Source organism: Ctenopharyngodon idella, chromosome 14 (assembly GCF_019924925.1).
Source record: "Ctenopharyngodon idella isolate HZGC_01 chromosome 14, HZGC01, whole genome shotgun sequence".
NCBI classification, from domain to species: domain Eukaryota; kingdom Metazoa; phylum Chordata; class Actinopteri; order Cypriniformes; family Xenocyprididae; genus Ctenopharyngodon; species Ctenopharyngodon idella.
This window is the reverse complement of record NC_067233.1, coordinates 30,279,890-30,296,283: the sequence shown is the minus strand read 5'-3', so window position 1 is coordinate 30,296,283 and position 16,394 is coordinate 30,279,890. Positions and strand designations below refer to the sequence as shown.

At 38.0% G+C, this 16,394-nt stretch overlaps 1 protein-coding gene across 4 annotated transcripts; it reads left to right on the top strand.

Annotated features, from left to right (window-relative positions):
* The first annotated feature begins 210 nt into the window (after positions 1–210).
* znf711 (zinc finger protein 711) lies at positions 211–13,115 on the top strand. Of its 4 annotated transcripts, XM_051860818.1 has the most exons (9): positions 229–396; positions 1,636–1,721; positions 3,174–3,271; positions 3,611–4,078; positions 4,152–4,310; positions 6,556–6,693; positions 6,782–6,919; positions 7,475–7,606; positions 9,191–13,115. In XM_051860818.1, exons 3-9 carry the CDS (start codon positions 3,196–3,198, stop codon positions 10,366–10,368), a joined length of 2,289 nt encoding a protein of 762 aa, XP_051716778.1. In that variant the 5' UTR covers positions 229–396; positions 1,636–1,721; positions 3,174–3,195; the 3' UTR covers positions 10,369–13,115. The 4 variants fall into 4 exon arrangements, with proteins under 4 accessions (XP_051716781.1, XP_051716780.1, XP_051716778.1 ...); XM_051860820.1 differs by lacking the exon at positions 9,191–13,115 and having other exon boundaries at positions 228–396; positions 7,415–7,605; XM_051860821.1 differs by lacking the exons at positions 6,556–6,693; positions 6,782–6,919; positions 7,475–7,606; positions 9,191–13,115 and adding an exon at positions 5,704–6,549 and having other exon boundaries at positions 211–396.
* The last annotated feature ends 3,279 nt before the right edge of the window (positions 13,116–16,394 follow it).

The following is a 16,394-nucleotide window of genomic DNA, read 5'->3' as shown; positions in this document are numbered from 1 at the left end:
TCGAGTATGTAAACGTGGAGGGTGGGGTAGCACAAGTGTGTGAGGGCAGATCTTTTATTCATTACAGCATAACGCCAATTGCACCGTAACTTATTTAGGCAGAAAGCGCAATGTTGTCGTATGAGGTGACGTAAAGCGTGCCGCGCGTTCGCTCTGCCCCTCCCTCTGCTGTTGTCAACGAACAGTCTGATTGGCCGAGGCTTAGAAACGAGCAATCTGATTGGCGGAGGCGACGAATCGAGGAGCGTGATTGGCTTAGGCCTGGGAAAGAGCGTTCGGGGATCCTCAATGTACAGGCCGCAGTAGTGCTACCGTTGGAAAATTAACTATAATAAATAACAACAAATTCGAAGGGATCCGAAACTCATCAACGCTCTGAAGGCAGTCGCGGAGTAGGTAAAGCGTTTTGGATTTGTACAGCATGTGTATAAAACGGTCGTCGTCGGCCCAGTCGGCCTGTGTGGGCCTCACTAAGCCTTGTGTTGTGTTAAAGCGCGAGGAAGCGCCCAGTGCGCGCTCCTGCTAGCAGGGCCATGCGCAAAACGAGCCCTAAAACTGTCGTGCGCCTTGCTTTTAACTCATTAATTAGTCATATACGAAGTAAATGCAGAAAATGCGTCTAGGTTGCACATTTTTGTGATATCTCGGGTTGTGTTGTACTCAATTACGTATTGACATATTAGTTAGCTAATGCTATTAGCCGTTTAGCATTTAGTGTAATGGCGGAGGGCAAGATGGCGCAGTAACGCGGCTGCATTTGCGCAAGCTTTTAGCTGCGTATGAACCGATTTCTCCTGAAATATTAAAGTGAATTTCGAAACGTTATGCTTTGTATTTTGTATAGGTTTTTAATTGTACTGAGTCAGTGCAACAATCCAAACTTTGTTTCGATGAAACTCTTACATGGACTAGTACGCTCTATTACGAAGCCTACTATGGCGAAGGCTCACCTCACGAATATTTCAGCGTTGCGTAGTAACGGTACTGGTTGTTACAGTCACGTGATGGAATTAATATTAATGAGTCCAGCCTTTGTCGTAGTAGGTTTCAGTTTACAAAATCATCACTGCAATGAGCGTAGCGCTGACAACGATTTCGCACATTTTCAGACACCGCAGTCATTTTAAAAATAAGACGTTATACTTCTGGCGCTACTTTTTAAGGACTGTAAACCGTAAACAGTACTCTATCCCCCCCAAAAAGAGAGATGACGTCATGTTGGAAACCCCCTCACAGCATTGATATGCGTATTACGTTGTTATTAGTAATGAAGTCTAATGTAATATTAAACGTATATGATTATAATCAACCATTTTATTGATTTCAACTTAAAATATTATTTTCTGCAATTAAATATAAATGTTATTAAGGTTGTGTTATAATGTAAATAAATCACTGCAACGTTAACTTTCAGAATGACCAACTCTGTGTCTAAGTTTATGTTTGTAAAAACTCCAGTCTTTTATTTTGCTGCAGTGCTTGTATGCTTTTGATCTATGTTTTAGGATATTTTGTTTTTCTCAACTTTTTATATTGGGAAACAAACATGAATTTGTAGTTATAATCTCCCTAAGTTAGTCTCTAAATTGTAGAAATGTTATATATTCTTTCTTTCTTTGTCTCTGTTTCTTTCAGACACTTTCCTCCCAGATGCCAGATTCACAGTTTTGCTTAATATTTGTGACACTTTTATGTGAAGGGAACTACTGTCAAATGTGAAGGTTTGTTAAATAGCATTTTTTTACTCACAGTGCCACATGCTTGTAATTAGAAAAAAGGAAACCATTTAAAAAAAAATAATAATAATAATTGTTTAATGAATATTCATATTACAGGCACAATATGTACATTTTTGCTGCTAGAGGTCGCTTAGGCCCCATTTACACTGCAGGTCTTGATGGCCAATTCCGTTTTTTTTTTTTTTTTTTTTTTGATGAACATCCGCTTCTTTTAAGGTGACCTGTATCCAATACCTGCATTTACACTACATTTGGCGAAACTAACAAAAATAGCATTATGATATCAAGAAATCAATTTCAATAGTACACTGAGTTTAATTTATTGACATGGAATTCATAGAAACATTTTTAATGCAATATTTTCATCCGTACATCAAAATGCATCCTTACATTCACGACAGTGAATATGTACACAGATCCGCGGGATGTGTGGGAGAGGAATAATAGTCAGTTGGTAGAACTTTTAAGCACGTTAGAGGTTCTGGGTTCGAATCCGACCCCGTATAGGTTTTTTACTTATTAAAACCAAATGCGTTCTTCAATGATTGTATATCAAGGGCAGGGACTTGATGACGCCTTGATTTCGTGGAATCATGGGAGGTGCGCCTCTATAGCTAGTGGAAACGAATCGGGATGGGACTCGGGCAGAAATCATGTACATGGATGAGATTATTAACATTACTGTAATATGCAGCAGAGCAGGGCCGAGTGCTGAGCGAGTGAAACGAGGCCGCTGGAGTGATTGCTAATGAGAGACGAGCACGACACGTAGCTCAATAGCAGCGGAGCTTTTATTATGACACAGTTGCTGCTGCCGCTTCTCCGTTTTTTGAAAGTTGTTATAGTGCTACTCTTCGTGCGTTTGGCGGCTACTATGAGACACTTAATGCACACTGCAGTAAGCTAGATCGTTATTAGGCAAGGTAAAACATGGTATTCGCTGTAAATCAAGAAAACGAGATTTAAACAATAAGACTTACTGTGTTGAGCTATATAACATGATTAGTTTTCTGTCGATGAATGTATCCAAACAGCTGCTCACCTGTCTAATAAAACACACAATATATTAAAGTGTCTTTGGTGTTTCCATGGTTTCTACAAAATAAAACCGGAAACTGAGGGTAACGCGGGTATGATGTCATTGATAGGCGATGCACCGACACAGTCCATGTCCTGGTTAAAATTGCTTATTTCTCTGGATTTATACATTCTTGGAAACATTTAGGATAATGTAAGTACACAAGTCAACAAAATATATAACATTGTTCTAGTGGTTTTTGAATATTTTAATCCAAAAATCTTACATATTGTGCCTTTTAATTCAGTGTGTTGGATTTAATTGTCTGTCATTTCATCTGACTATTTATATTTCTACCATGTTCCTCACATAGCAGTCCTTTATTTTTATTATTTGCAATGTTTTCACTTTTACAGTATTGTGGAAAAATCACAGATAATGGATCAAGGTGGAGGGATCCTGGAGCTTCACAAGGATTTGAAAATGCCCCATACAATGATAATGCCAGATTTTGGTAAGGAACCGTCATTAAAATAATGAGTCAATTAATTGCCTGATGTTTGGCCAGTTTTAGGTTATGACACTGACTGATCATTTTATAGAGTTCTTATTATAATTAAAGTTTTTCAGCTTCAAATGGCTGCTATGTGCAGTGACAATGCACAGTACAAATTTTGATGTACGACACTTTTAACCAAAGTCTTTTGGGTTTGGAATGACATGAGAGTGAGTAAATGATAACAGAATTTGACTTTTTGTGTGAACTAACCCTTTAATGAAAAAACAACAACAATATTTATGAACCACTACATTAAATACTTTGTTAGTTTTATTGTGATATTCTCTTGGGCAGTTGCAGGGATGGGTGGCCTGGCCCACATTGACGGTGAGCACATAGTGGTGTCGGTGCCGGAGGCCGTGATGGTCTCAGATGTAGTGACGGATGAGGGTATCATGCTGGAGACTGGCCTTGAGGCTGAAGTGGTGGAAGGGCCTGACATTTGTCATGAGGACGTCATCACCACTGAGGGAGTAATCATGTCTGAGTCTATCCTGGCGGCCGAGGTGGCCATCCAAGAGGCTCTGGACGGCAGCGCTGATCTGATCGAGGAGACTGTGCCTGATCAGGTGTTTGTGGCTGACCTCATGTCACCTCACGATCAGAGTCCACTGGATCACGACCTGGTGTCTGCAGAGGTCATGGTGACAGACACAGAGACAGTCATCCAGTCACATGACACCATGCCATCTGATGTCACAATTAAAGCAGATGATGAGGAGGATGTGAAGAGCACTTCAGAGGACTACCTCATGATTTCCTGTGAGTTTGCTGTTACATGCCAGCTTGGATTGATTGGCTCTACAGCAATGTTTGATATTTGGCTTCTTTGCAGTGGATGAGGTTGGGGAAAAGCTAGACATTGGAGATGCGTCTTTAAAGATCAGTGCAGATGTGGGCCAAGATGACGATGGCTCGAAAGAGGATGAGTTCAGCTCTGAGGTCATCAAAGTTTACATCTTTAAGGCCGATGGAGATGAAGATGTGGAAATTGGTAAGGAACACATTTCAGATCTTTGCCACAAGCTGATTGCTACTACTCATATTCTCACTGTTATTTTCGCTTATTCTTAAGGATAGGGATTTAAAAGCAATCAACACGGACAGTAATACCGTTCTTGCTGCGGACGCTAAAATGGGCAAAACCATTCCCATGGAGATAATATATATACCTGCAAACTAGTCACTTTTCGTCGAAATTCGCTGTTTTGAATCAAAATATTTAATTTATGTGAATCGTGTAGATCCAAAGAGTTTTTTTTTCGTGGGGAGTTGGGGAAGTTCAGGGTGTAATTGCAAGCACATTAAACCTCACAATAATTGAAAATGGGCTACTTTCCCATAGACTGGAGTGAGACCATAGATAGACATCTCTCAAGGTGTCGCGGTCTTTCTTGGCGCTCTGTGATGTGACAGATCGCTGTAGCACTTCAGTTCAAGCAGAGCTCACGTGAACCGACCATCTGTTCCACTTTACTAGTTACAACACGAAATAAACATGAATGAACACCCGAATGTATGTTGAAAGATACAGTACAACTTACCAAAATCATGTCACATGTAATCGATCAATCAGTGTTCCAACCGTAGAAAGGCGTCAATAAAACAACTTGTAAAAATGTCACATTTACCATCACATTTACCTCAGAAAAGCTGTTCAGTGTCCAAAAACTCAATAGTCAGCTACAAAAATGAACTTATGACTCGTTTTCACTGAGAAGTACAAGACAGTACAGTTCAGTACGATTCGAAATGGTAAACTCTGATCCAGCTTTCGTTTTGACTGCCAACAGTACCCTTACTTGATAGGCGTGGTGTATGCCAGAAAGTAGCAGTCGATATCATTCTCGCGTGAAGAAGAAAGTGACACAGTAAACAACAATGGAGGACATACAGCGGATCTTGTTCTAGATTCTCAGCATATGGCTGTTTGTCACAAGATGAAATGATATTGTTTCAACTTTATTAAAAAATTGCGCCTCTTGTGTTGTCATTCCCCTTGTAGCACGCACAAGTGACGTTTCTCTGTCAAGCAATCAACGTTCTGCAGTGAGTTTGTAGCTCCACCTTTTAGTACCGGAGTACTGTGCTAGGTACCCCAAAGGAAGGGTCCCAAAAAAGTGGCACAGTACAGTTCGGAATTAGGGTACCATTCACAACTCCTTTTAATGGAAACGGCAAAAATTGCGTACCGTACTGAACTGTACTGTACCGTACTTCTCGGTGGAAACAAGGCATTAGAGAGGAGCATTTTGCTAAATATATGCACTATAGGCTATTGCATATTCATTGTATTTGTACTCAATGTGCTTCAATATTGAATGTTTAAATCTGTTTTTAAATCTGTTTCTTATTGGTAAGAATTTTTTTATCTATAATTAATACAGGCTTAAATGAAAATATTCAGACAGTGAGACTTGGTAACCACAGGTAAAACCATACATGGCTACTCACTACTACCACTGTCAAATGATATTCTATTATGATATGTTATATAGGCCTATAAAAAAAAACACCTAAATGCAGGTAAAAACTATACACACCTTCACAGAGAAATGAATTATATATTCTTCATTGTAAATGTGCTGAAATGTTCGCACGGAAACAGTTTCTTAGGTCAGTCGGAGGAGCGTATGAAGATGATTGGCGGGCCCGAGTTGGCCTGCGGGCCGCCAGTTGAATAGCCCTGGTTTACAGCATTAGTTGAGAGAGGAAATTTGGCATGTACTGTACCTGATAGGCCCCAAATTAATCAATATTGAATCGAAGGTAACGAAATCTAGATCAAATCGCAAGCTTCTGAATCAAAATCGAATCCAATTGTGAAATTTGTCAATGCCCGGCTTTTTTTTTTTTTTTTTTTTTTTTTTAAACTTGAAGCAAATGTTGTTTTTTCCATTTATTTTCTTGTCCGAGTGCACCAGAATGCTTCGTTTACATGTTAAAATCACAAAAAAGTTTAGTATAGATGTACAGGTTTCTCAGAGTAATATATATAAGGAGCTCAAAAACTATTTGTACACTTGAACGAATTTCGGACTCAGTGTGCAAAGACCTTTAATCATAATTTCATGTTAATATCAGACTTGTTAATGTGAAAAAGCTGCCTGCATTGTCCGATCACTTGCTTAATAAGACAATGCGCAGATCTCCAGGGTGTAGAGTAACCACTTTTATGTGTAATATTTAGATTTTCCATTCATGCCCTTTAAGATAAATATGTTAGGATTGTGTTGTAGGCAGCACAGAGGTGGTAGCAGAAAGTGATTTTCGCAATGGGCATGCGGTGCTGGAGCCAGTGGGCTCAGGCAGGCTGCCCAGAGAGAAGATGGTCTACATGGCTGTGAAGGATGCCAGCCAAGGAGAGGAGGATATCAGTGAGTTCGTTGTCTCTTTTTCAGAAGAGTTACATGTGCCTACAGCAAGTCAAAAATGTGCTTTTGTTATACTCTGTCCTGATTGTAGACTGTTCGGAGATGACTGACCAGGTGTATATGGAAGTCATTGTTGGGGAGGAAGAGGCTCCTGCTATCACAGAAGCACAACTGGAGGACACACCAGTTAACAAGAGCTTTGTTCCTGCGGCCTGGGCAACTGCTTATGGTCCTTTACTTTTTTTGTTGCGGACAGAGATACAAATTACTTAAAATTAATAGTCCACCCAAAAATGAAAATTCTGGCTGAATTCGGAACAGCAGACTAATATCCTACTATAGTATGGTACTCTAATTATGACTATATTAAAGTCTTCTGAAGCCGAACGATAGCTTAGGGTGTCCCATATGTTTTTGTCAGCCTAATCCCTTTCTTTGCAATTTGATATTTGCACTAAGCCATATGGTGATTTTTTTTTTTTTTTTTCTCCCCGATTAACTGTACAGTCTAATTTATTTATTTGAATTTTTAATGATTTCATTAATTATTAGCTTTTTAATCAACTCACAAACCAGCTGTAGTTCCCTCAAGAACACCCAAGGGCTTGCAAACCCTCGATTGGAAAACCCTGCGAAAACTGATGACAGAATTTTCCTTTTTGGCTAACTGTTACCTTAAAACCTAACTTAACATTTATAAAAAAACATTCTCCTTTCCTTTTAGTGAATTTATAGGGTGTAAATGTCCGATGCAAACACCTTATCAGTCATGGCTTTCCTACAGGAAGCAGTCTAGAAAGTAAGAATGGTGCAGCCACTCCCTACCTACAGATCACTGACAGCATCAGCACAAGCCGAGCACTTAAGCAAAAGATCAAGAAGAAGAGGAGGGGAGAGACACGCCAGTGCCAGACAGGTATGATCTTCGGCTAGCACTAGAAACTAGTTTTAAGTCAACATGAACTCAAATTGACCCCATAACATAGCAAAAACATGAGTTCCTGGACTCATGTAATTTCACGAAGAGAAAAAATGTTTGTCCTCTTAATCTTTCATCACAGTGTCATTAAATGACTTCTTTTTGACTAATGTCACCTAGCAAAATAACTGTCCTGGCATTGTTTTAAACTACCATTTTAAGGTAATGCAGCTTTTCTAAAAAAAAACTTGCCAAAAGTTAATACTGTAATTTAATCTTCTGAGTCCCAAGTATTCATATTGATGTTATTAACATAACATATTAACATATTCAGTCAATATCTAGGGCATGTTGTAGTCCAGATTAAAATATAAAAATGTTTAAGTTTGTAAATAAATATCCTTGAAGGGATAGTTCACCCAAAAATAAAAATTCTGTCATCATTTACTCACCCTCAGGTTGCTCCAAACCTGTATAAATTTCTTTGTTCTGATGAACACAAAAGATACCACCCCCCCCATTGACTACCATAGCTTTTTTTTTTTTTTTTTTTCTCCCTACTATGGTAGTCAATGGGGGGCGAGATCTGCTTGGTTACAAACATTCGTCAGAATATCTTCTTTTGTGAACAAAGAAATTTATACAGGTTTGGAGCAACCTGAGGGTGAGTAAATGATGACAGAATTTTTATTTTTGGGTGAACTATCCCTTTAAGTCTTTGGTACTGTGATGAACACCATAGCTAATACAAAAATCGGAATAGTTGCGTCCCAAATGACGCACTATACACTATGCACTTACACACTTTGTACTTATACACTATGTACTCATCCATGTAGTGTATGAATTTTGTAAGTTTATTTTGTCATTAAACATCAGATTTATCATTAACATCGGTTTGTGTCATTATAATAAAGCAACAAAAGACAAAGAGAAAATCACTCACTGATCTTGACTGAATAAGCTTAAGACCTTTTTTACTTAGCCTAGTATTAGTTTTTGCTTTGCTGAAATTTGTATCGATGGTATCAATGATATTGGTACCAATGGTATCTGTATCAATGTCATCTAAAATGTTAGCATTGTAACAACCTTATTTTCATAACTATATTGTGATATATATTGTTATCGATGAGAAGACTGAAACTTAAGTGTGTTCCTCTAACACAGAAACAAAAATTGCTATAAAATACTTGCTTGTTGGGAGAAAAATTAAATGTTTTCCTTTCAAACATGACATTATGATACATTTCCAAATGTGAGGGTCTGTTATATGTAGTTAACCCATATCTGAGCATTAATTCCAGTTAACCTATATGTAATAGAGCAATAATAGCAAATAATGATAGATTAAAAAGAAGCATCACCACTGGGAGATGTAGAGATGTTTTAGAGGGTGAACTTGACCTCTACACTGTTCAAAAAGCCTCCTAAAAATGGATGCTGGTGTCAGTGTTTCTAAAGGAAAGTAGTCCTTCCTTTTTTATCTTGATGGATCTCCTGTCTCACCACTATAAAGGGCACTACAGAAGTAAAGTGTTGACCTGTCTATTTTCAGCATTTCCTCCTCCTTTGTTTTAGCTGTAATCATTGGTCCTGATGGGCAGCCCCTGACCGTCTACCCCTGCCATATCTGCGGCAAGAAATTCAAATCACGCGGTTTTCTGAAACGGCACATGAAGAATCACCCTGACCACATGTTAAAGAAGAAGTACCAGTGCACCGACTGTGACTTCACCACCAACAAGAAGGTGAGTTTCCACAACCATCTGGAAAGCCACAAGCTCATCATTAAGAACGAGAGGATTCCCGAGTACACGGAGTACACGCGGCGCTATCATGAGGCCAGCCCGCTCAGCTCCAACAAACTCATACTGCGTGACAAGGAGCCCAAGCTGCACAAGTGCAAGTATTGCGAGTACGAAACTGCCGAACAGGGACTCCTGAACCGCCATTTGCTGGCTGTGCACAGCAAAAACTTTGCACATGTCTGCGTAGAGTGCGCCAAGGGCTTCCGCCACCCTTCTGAACTTAAGAAGCACATGCGGACCCACACGGGCGAGAAGCCCTACCACTGCCAGCACTGCGACTTCCGTTGTGCCGATCAGTCCAACTTAAAGACTCATATAAAGAGCAAGCATGGGACTGAACTGCCCTTTAAGTGTGGCCATTGCCCGCAGGCATTCGCAGACGACAAGGAGCTCCAGAGGCACACTGAGATTTTCCAGGGTCATAAGACTCACCAGTGTCCGCACTGCGAACATAAAAGCACCAATTCCAGTGACTTAAAGCGTCATGTCATCTCGGTGCACACTAAAGACTTTCCACACAAGTGCGACGTGTGCGAGAAGGGCTTTCACAGACCTTCCGAACTGAAAAAACATGCTGAAACGCACAAGGGGAATAAAGTACACCAGTGCCGGCACTGTGATTTTAAGACATCGGACCCCTTCACGTTAAGCCGTCACATTCTGTCCGTTCACACCAAGGACTTGCCATTTAAATGCAAGCGTTGCAAACGCGGCTTTAGGCATCAGAACGAACTTAAAAAGCACATGAAGACGCACAGTGGTCGCAAGGTCTATCAATGCCAATATTGCGAGTACAACACTACGGACGCTTCAGGTTTCAAACGGCATGTCATATCCATCCACACTAAAGACTATCCACACAGGTGTGACTATTGCAAGAAGGGTTTCAGGCGACCGTCGGAAAAGAACCAACATATAATGCGACATCACAAAGAAACCCTACTATGATGCTCTTAAATCCCCAAAACAAAACAAGATCTGATGCTCTACTCTACAGCTACTTATGTCATTTAGATGGCCTGCATTTTACAACCTCCTTATTTAATGTTCTGCTTATATGTAAAGAAACAAATCAAAACTTAGACGGGTAACAGTAAGTGGCTAACAATATGGTCTTGGTCAAAGTTTTCATGTCACACCTCTCGCAGTCTTTGCTTTCTCTGCAAAGAAGAAAAAAAAAGAAAAGAAAACAGTCCTTCAGGGTCTCAAATGCCTATATTTTTATACCCACTTAGCTGTAAGCAAATCACATCCTCTATTAAAAGGGATAGTTCATACAAAAAATAAAATTCTGTTGTCATGTACTTGCCTTCATGTTGTTCCAAACATTTGACTTTGTTTTGTAGTGTATAAAAGATGTTTCGTAGAATGTTCATGCTGCTCTTTCATTAACTGACAATTGGCAGTCAAGCTTCAAAAAGGACGAAAAAGCACCATATAAGTGTCATAAATATGGACTTTATGGCATAAATATATGGCACTTTTTTTTTTTTTTTGTCAATTTTGAGTGCCTGGTCACTGTATACTTTTGTATGTTTGTATGGGGAAAAACAGCACAATGATGTTGTGTTCTATGGGAGAAAATGACAAGGGTTTGGAATAACATGAGGGTGAGTAAATAATGGCAAAGTTTTCTTTTATGGGTGACATATTCCTTGTCAGAGCATCATCACAGGGCTTAGTCAGGATAGACGCCATATTATTTTATGCAGATGAAAAGGACTTAAAGTTTTTACGATGGTATTCACTGTATAAATATCCTAGATGACATCATTTTCAAAAATCACAAAAAAAAAAAAAAAAAAAATTATGGTTTTGTCAGCTGAAGTCTTTTGGAAAGATGTTTCATCAGCTGAACAATCGGTATGTTGTTGTGCTGAACATAATATACTTCTATCCCTCGCAGCCTCATTTTCAAAAATTAAATATGGCCCTACCCTGACTAAGGTCTGTTGGGACAGACACTTTCTTGTTTTTCTCTGAAGTTGTTAAATCATTAGATGTATTTTACTGACTGGTATGTCCAGGTTTTACTGTACCTTTTACCATTTTGTAACCATCATGATGTTAATTTGAGCAATTTCTCTAGTGGTATCTGAAATTGTTTGATTTAAGTGCGTCTTTCCAGCGTTTCCGTACCATTTGCTCTCTGCAATCCTAGTGTCTTGGGCGCTCCTTCACGAATCAAACGTTTTGTTGTTAACTTTGTGAATACCACTACAAAATTCAATGTTTATGTAAAATGAAACATTAACAACATGGCGAACATGCACATACAGCCAATTTATTCGGATCTCCTGCGTCATGCCTTACTTTTTTTTTTTTTTTTTTTTTTGCACTGAATTCAGTATGAATTGATTGTGAATATTTTTAACACATTTCAGTTATGCTATGATAGATGTGTACATTAACAAATCCAAATCACATTAAGAGCACCTTTTTGCTTTTAAAATATCACTTCTGCGTTATTTATTTTTTAGTAAGTGGGCAAACATAGACACAATATCCTAAACCAGAAGCCATCCCACTTCCCACCAGTAAAAGACCTTAGCAATCAAAAGAGGAATGCCTTGATATCTAGCTCTATTAATTGGCATTGCTATTGACTTGTAATATGACTGTAGTTAACAGCAGCACCCAGCAACTATAGTACTTCGCAGCATACAGTACATGGTGGATTTCATTCATAGGTGGAGGTGGAGTGGGGCTGTACTTGTTGATCATGTTTTTATTGTCAGACTTCCTAATGTAATAGTCACTCCAATGTTGTCATGTAAAAGCCTTCGTTGTAAGCTCTCTCACAAAGGAGAAAATGTTTTTAAGACATTGCAACAAAATAGTAAAAGTGAATGATTTAAAACCGCTTTAAAAACTATCAGTTCTGTTTCTTGATATTACAAAACGCCACTTCAGAAAGAAATATCAGTACAATTTCAGCATAAATGCACATTGTAAATCTTGCTTTTGTGATAGTCATCTTTATTCACAATTAAATTGGATGTATTATGTTAGAGGCAGTAAAACAAAACATTGTTTAATTGATCAAGTACTTACAAAGTAATCCGTTATCATTTGATCCCTGGGATTTTATTTATGTGCACAATTACATGATGTCATCAGACTTTCAGGGTGTCATTCATGAATCACAAGGAGAACTGTGTGTGTGTAAATAGTTTGTATAACCATTCTTACGTAATTTGATGCAAGGAACAGATGCAGCAGTTTACGTAAATGTTTTATGAACGATTCACAAATTCGTTCTGCTCGTGTTTTGTGAATGAGGTCCGTTACTGTTGTGGCTTCTTGAATTATTCCAACCATATTTCAAAACTCACCTGTACAGGCAGTGGTTTGGCAGAACCCTAGTGGCGAAATGTATGCAAGCAGTCTAGATGTTGCTGTGTTTGTTACAGTTGTGGTTGGAGATTAACATTCTTCATGAAAATAAAATTCATGCATTTGAGTTATTTTCTTTTTGGTACTGGCGACAGGTGGACTACTGGTGAGAAGAAATCAAAATAAATGCTCCTTTAAAAAGGTTTATTTTGCTTTCAAAAAATTTCACACTCAGGTATTTCCTTGACATTTAGCAAATAGCACTTTTCAGATGTAACAATTAACAGTCTAATTCAATGGAAATAATTTTAATCTGCTTAAGTGTTGTATTATGCCATTAAAGATAATTATAAATACTGTATTCTGTTACTGTTGTGTAACCTAGTATGTGTGTGTTTCATTCAGCTCCCTAGTTCAGTAGTCAGGTTACTTACTAGGGAATTGGCCATTTTAAGGGCTCTCAATCATAGAATCCTGTGACTGAAACGTTCGCTCTCTAAAAGAATCCCACAATTGATTCTCACTGTTTCCTTAGAAATTCTGTAGCACAAAACAAATTAGCATTTGATAAACATAACGTGATAGAAGATTTGTAAAGACAAACTTATTTACATGTCAGCATGAGCACACATCGCTACCGGTAGTGAACTTAATCTAGTTAATGTGTAATTGAAAATTTGGCTCTGCCTGTTGAAACTTTCCAGTGGTTTTTGAAATGCAAAAATGTAGCCATGTCATCGGTGTTCCGATGTTTACTAGGCCACAGTCCTTGACTACTGTTCAAATTCATGTACACCAGTGGTTCTTAACCAGGGGGCCTCAGCAAACTTCAAGGGGATCTCAAGATGACTTAAAATACATGTCTAGTTATTCAGAAATCTAAAATATTTCCTTATTCAGTTAATTATGTACAACTAAAGTCATAGAGTCTTTGAATATTGTTGTGGACAAAGTCAAAAATGTTGAGAACCACTGATGCACATGATAGGAAGCTGATTGAGTTGCACCTTTTGAGTGCTTTTTGTTTGATGCACTTCTTCAACTGTTCTTAGTATCATTCCTCAGTTACGAATGCTCCTAACTCCCAAATGCTTGACAATTAGTCAGCCTACTCCTTGTTTATTTACTTTACAACCATTTGATACAGTGTACCTATTGTGTAAATAGTACATGTTGTTAAAATGTACCTACATTTAAAGTAACTTCATGTAATTACACATGTACTTACACATACACTGAGATAGTGATGATATTCAAGAAAGCAGGTTATGTGACTTACCTGGGTAAGTTTACTTGGAGTAAGCGGATAACCTCAAATTTCGATTCCAAAACCTTAGGTAATTTTCAGGGTAGGAACTTTTAACCCTGGAATATAAGCTTCTCTGGAGCAAGTTATGTTCAGAGTGTGTTTATTTGAGAGGTATTCAGCGCATATATGCCCTATTTAGGCTCCAGTGGGCATGATAAATTTCACACAATATTAGATAGTTATATATACATACTTTACTTTCTCATCTTGCACATTGTGGATCTACACTCAAGGTTTTTTTTTTTTTCAGGGTGTTTTCTATATTTATTTCTATAATAAAATACATCTGTGATACATCTCACCTTAAAAGAAACTTGGAAGAAAAATGGCCAAAAAAAAAAGAATGTATACAGAAATATTAACTTTGAAATGACAGACTGCTTTTGTAGTTTATTCAGTTTTTTTTTTTTTTTTTTAATTTATAATTGGCATCAAACATAATTTTTTACAGTAAGTTCACACCACAGCTATGACAATAAGAGAAGAAACAGTATCATTGGAATCACTTTCAGAATGATTTTATCCAGCTGATGAACTATAAAAACATTGCAGCCAATCAGAATCCATCCTGCTTTAACGAGCTTGAGCATTTAAAGTGACAGACAAGAATGTGCTTAGAATAAACAGAACAGTTTCATCCACTGGCGTGGATGCTAATATAGTTATCTTTATAGTTAACGTTCTTGATGTGAACAGGCCTTAAAGATAACGATAAAGATATACTACTAATAATCATTCCAAATATAAAAGAATAACAGAGTCCACACACCACAGTCAGCTATAATGATAATGATATAGATCAGGGGTGTCCAATCCTGCTCCTGGAGGGCCACTGTCATGGAGAGTTTAGCTCCAACCCCAATTAAACACACCTGAACCAGCTAATCAAGGTTTTTAGGCAACTAAAATAGAAAACTTCCAGGCAGGTGTGTTGTGGTAAGTTGGAGCTAAACTCTGCAGCACAGTGGCCCTCCAGGACCAAGTTTGGACACCCCTGATATAGTGGAATGATATCATTGGGATCACTTTCAGAATGATTTTTTTTTTTTTCTACCCATTGAATGATAAAACACTGACAGCCAATCAGAATCCATTCTAATTTGGCAGATGACACTGCGGAGAACTTAAGTGCTGAGGTCCAGAAAAATCCACCATTGTTTGACAAGTCAAACCCCCTTTTCAAGGATACTTTAAAGAAAATGGATATATGGAAAACAATTGGCCATATCCTCAGAATAAATGGTGAGAATTTGCAATTTGCCTTTGAATTTGCGATTGTTGTTTTTAATCCACTTCACTAGATTTGACTATCAGCTAAATTCACTGTTAGATTAGATCGATTACACTAACTAGCTGATGACATCTGCTTAAAGCCGTGTAAATGCAACAAGAACAGCAAAAACATGTTCAATAACATGCTGTACAGACTTTGAAACCGCAGTCCGCGAGCTTAGAATAAACAGAGTGTTATCTTTCATTGGTGTAGATGCAAATATAGTTACCGTTACAGTTATCGTTCTTGGTGTGAGCGGGCCTGAAGTATTGCGTGCTTCTTCGTAGCGTCCGTTTCCATGGTGACTCCTGGATTCGGCGCACAGTTGAAAATGTCCCCAGATACATTGTATCAAATGCCTATTTATTTTTATTTATTTGTTTATTTTATAAGTACAAAGTATTTTAAATGACATCTAATTTTAAGTGGCATCCACTGAGCTGTACTGGCAGAATAATAGAGTTCTTATAAAGTATTTGAGGTTATGAAAGGCAAATATAAAAGATATTGCTATATCAAAAGATTCCCTGTCCCGATGATTCCTATAGCTACATGATAACACTATAATTTGTAGTTTAATGTTTATTTACTAAAAGAAACAAAATCCAGCTGTTAAACTGCACTTAGACATTGCACTCTGTACATTGTACTGACAATTTTGGTAACAAGGTTGCAAAAACTTGTTGTAAAAAAGACGGTTCACATAATATTTCGTTTGGTTGAACAGCATTTTCTGAATGGTAAGTACCTTCTTTTACTGACCAAAAAATAAATAAAATAAAATTGTGTGAAGTGCCTTGAAGTTGTTCCCGAAGCTTGAAAATGAACAAAGTGATACATCAAAATAAAACGTGTACATGTAAGCATGGCCAATCTAAAGCACCCAATGCTCTTTATTTTGACTTGAATAGCCATACATACTGTATATTAAATGCACACCTGATAACCCCTCCCCTAAAATAGGCCTACTGGTTTTGGTAAATTTATTAATCTCATATTTCCAGTACAACTGCCACTGTTGTTCAAAGCAAACAATCCACCTCACAATTAAATCAT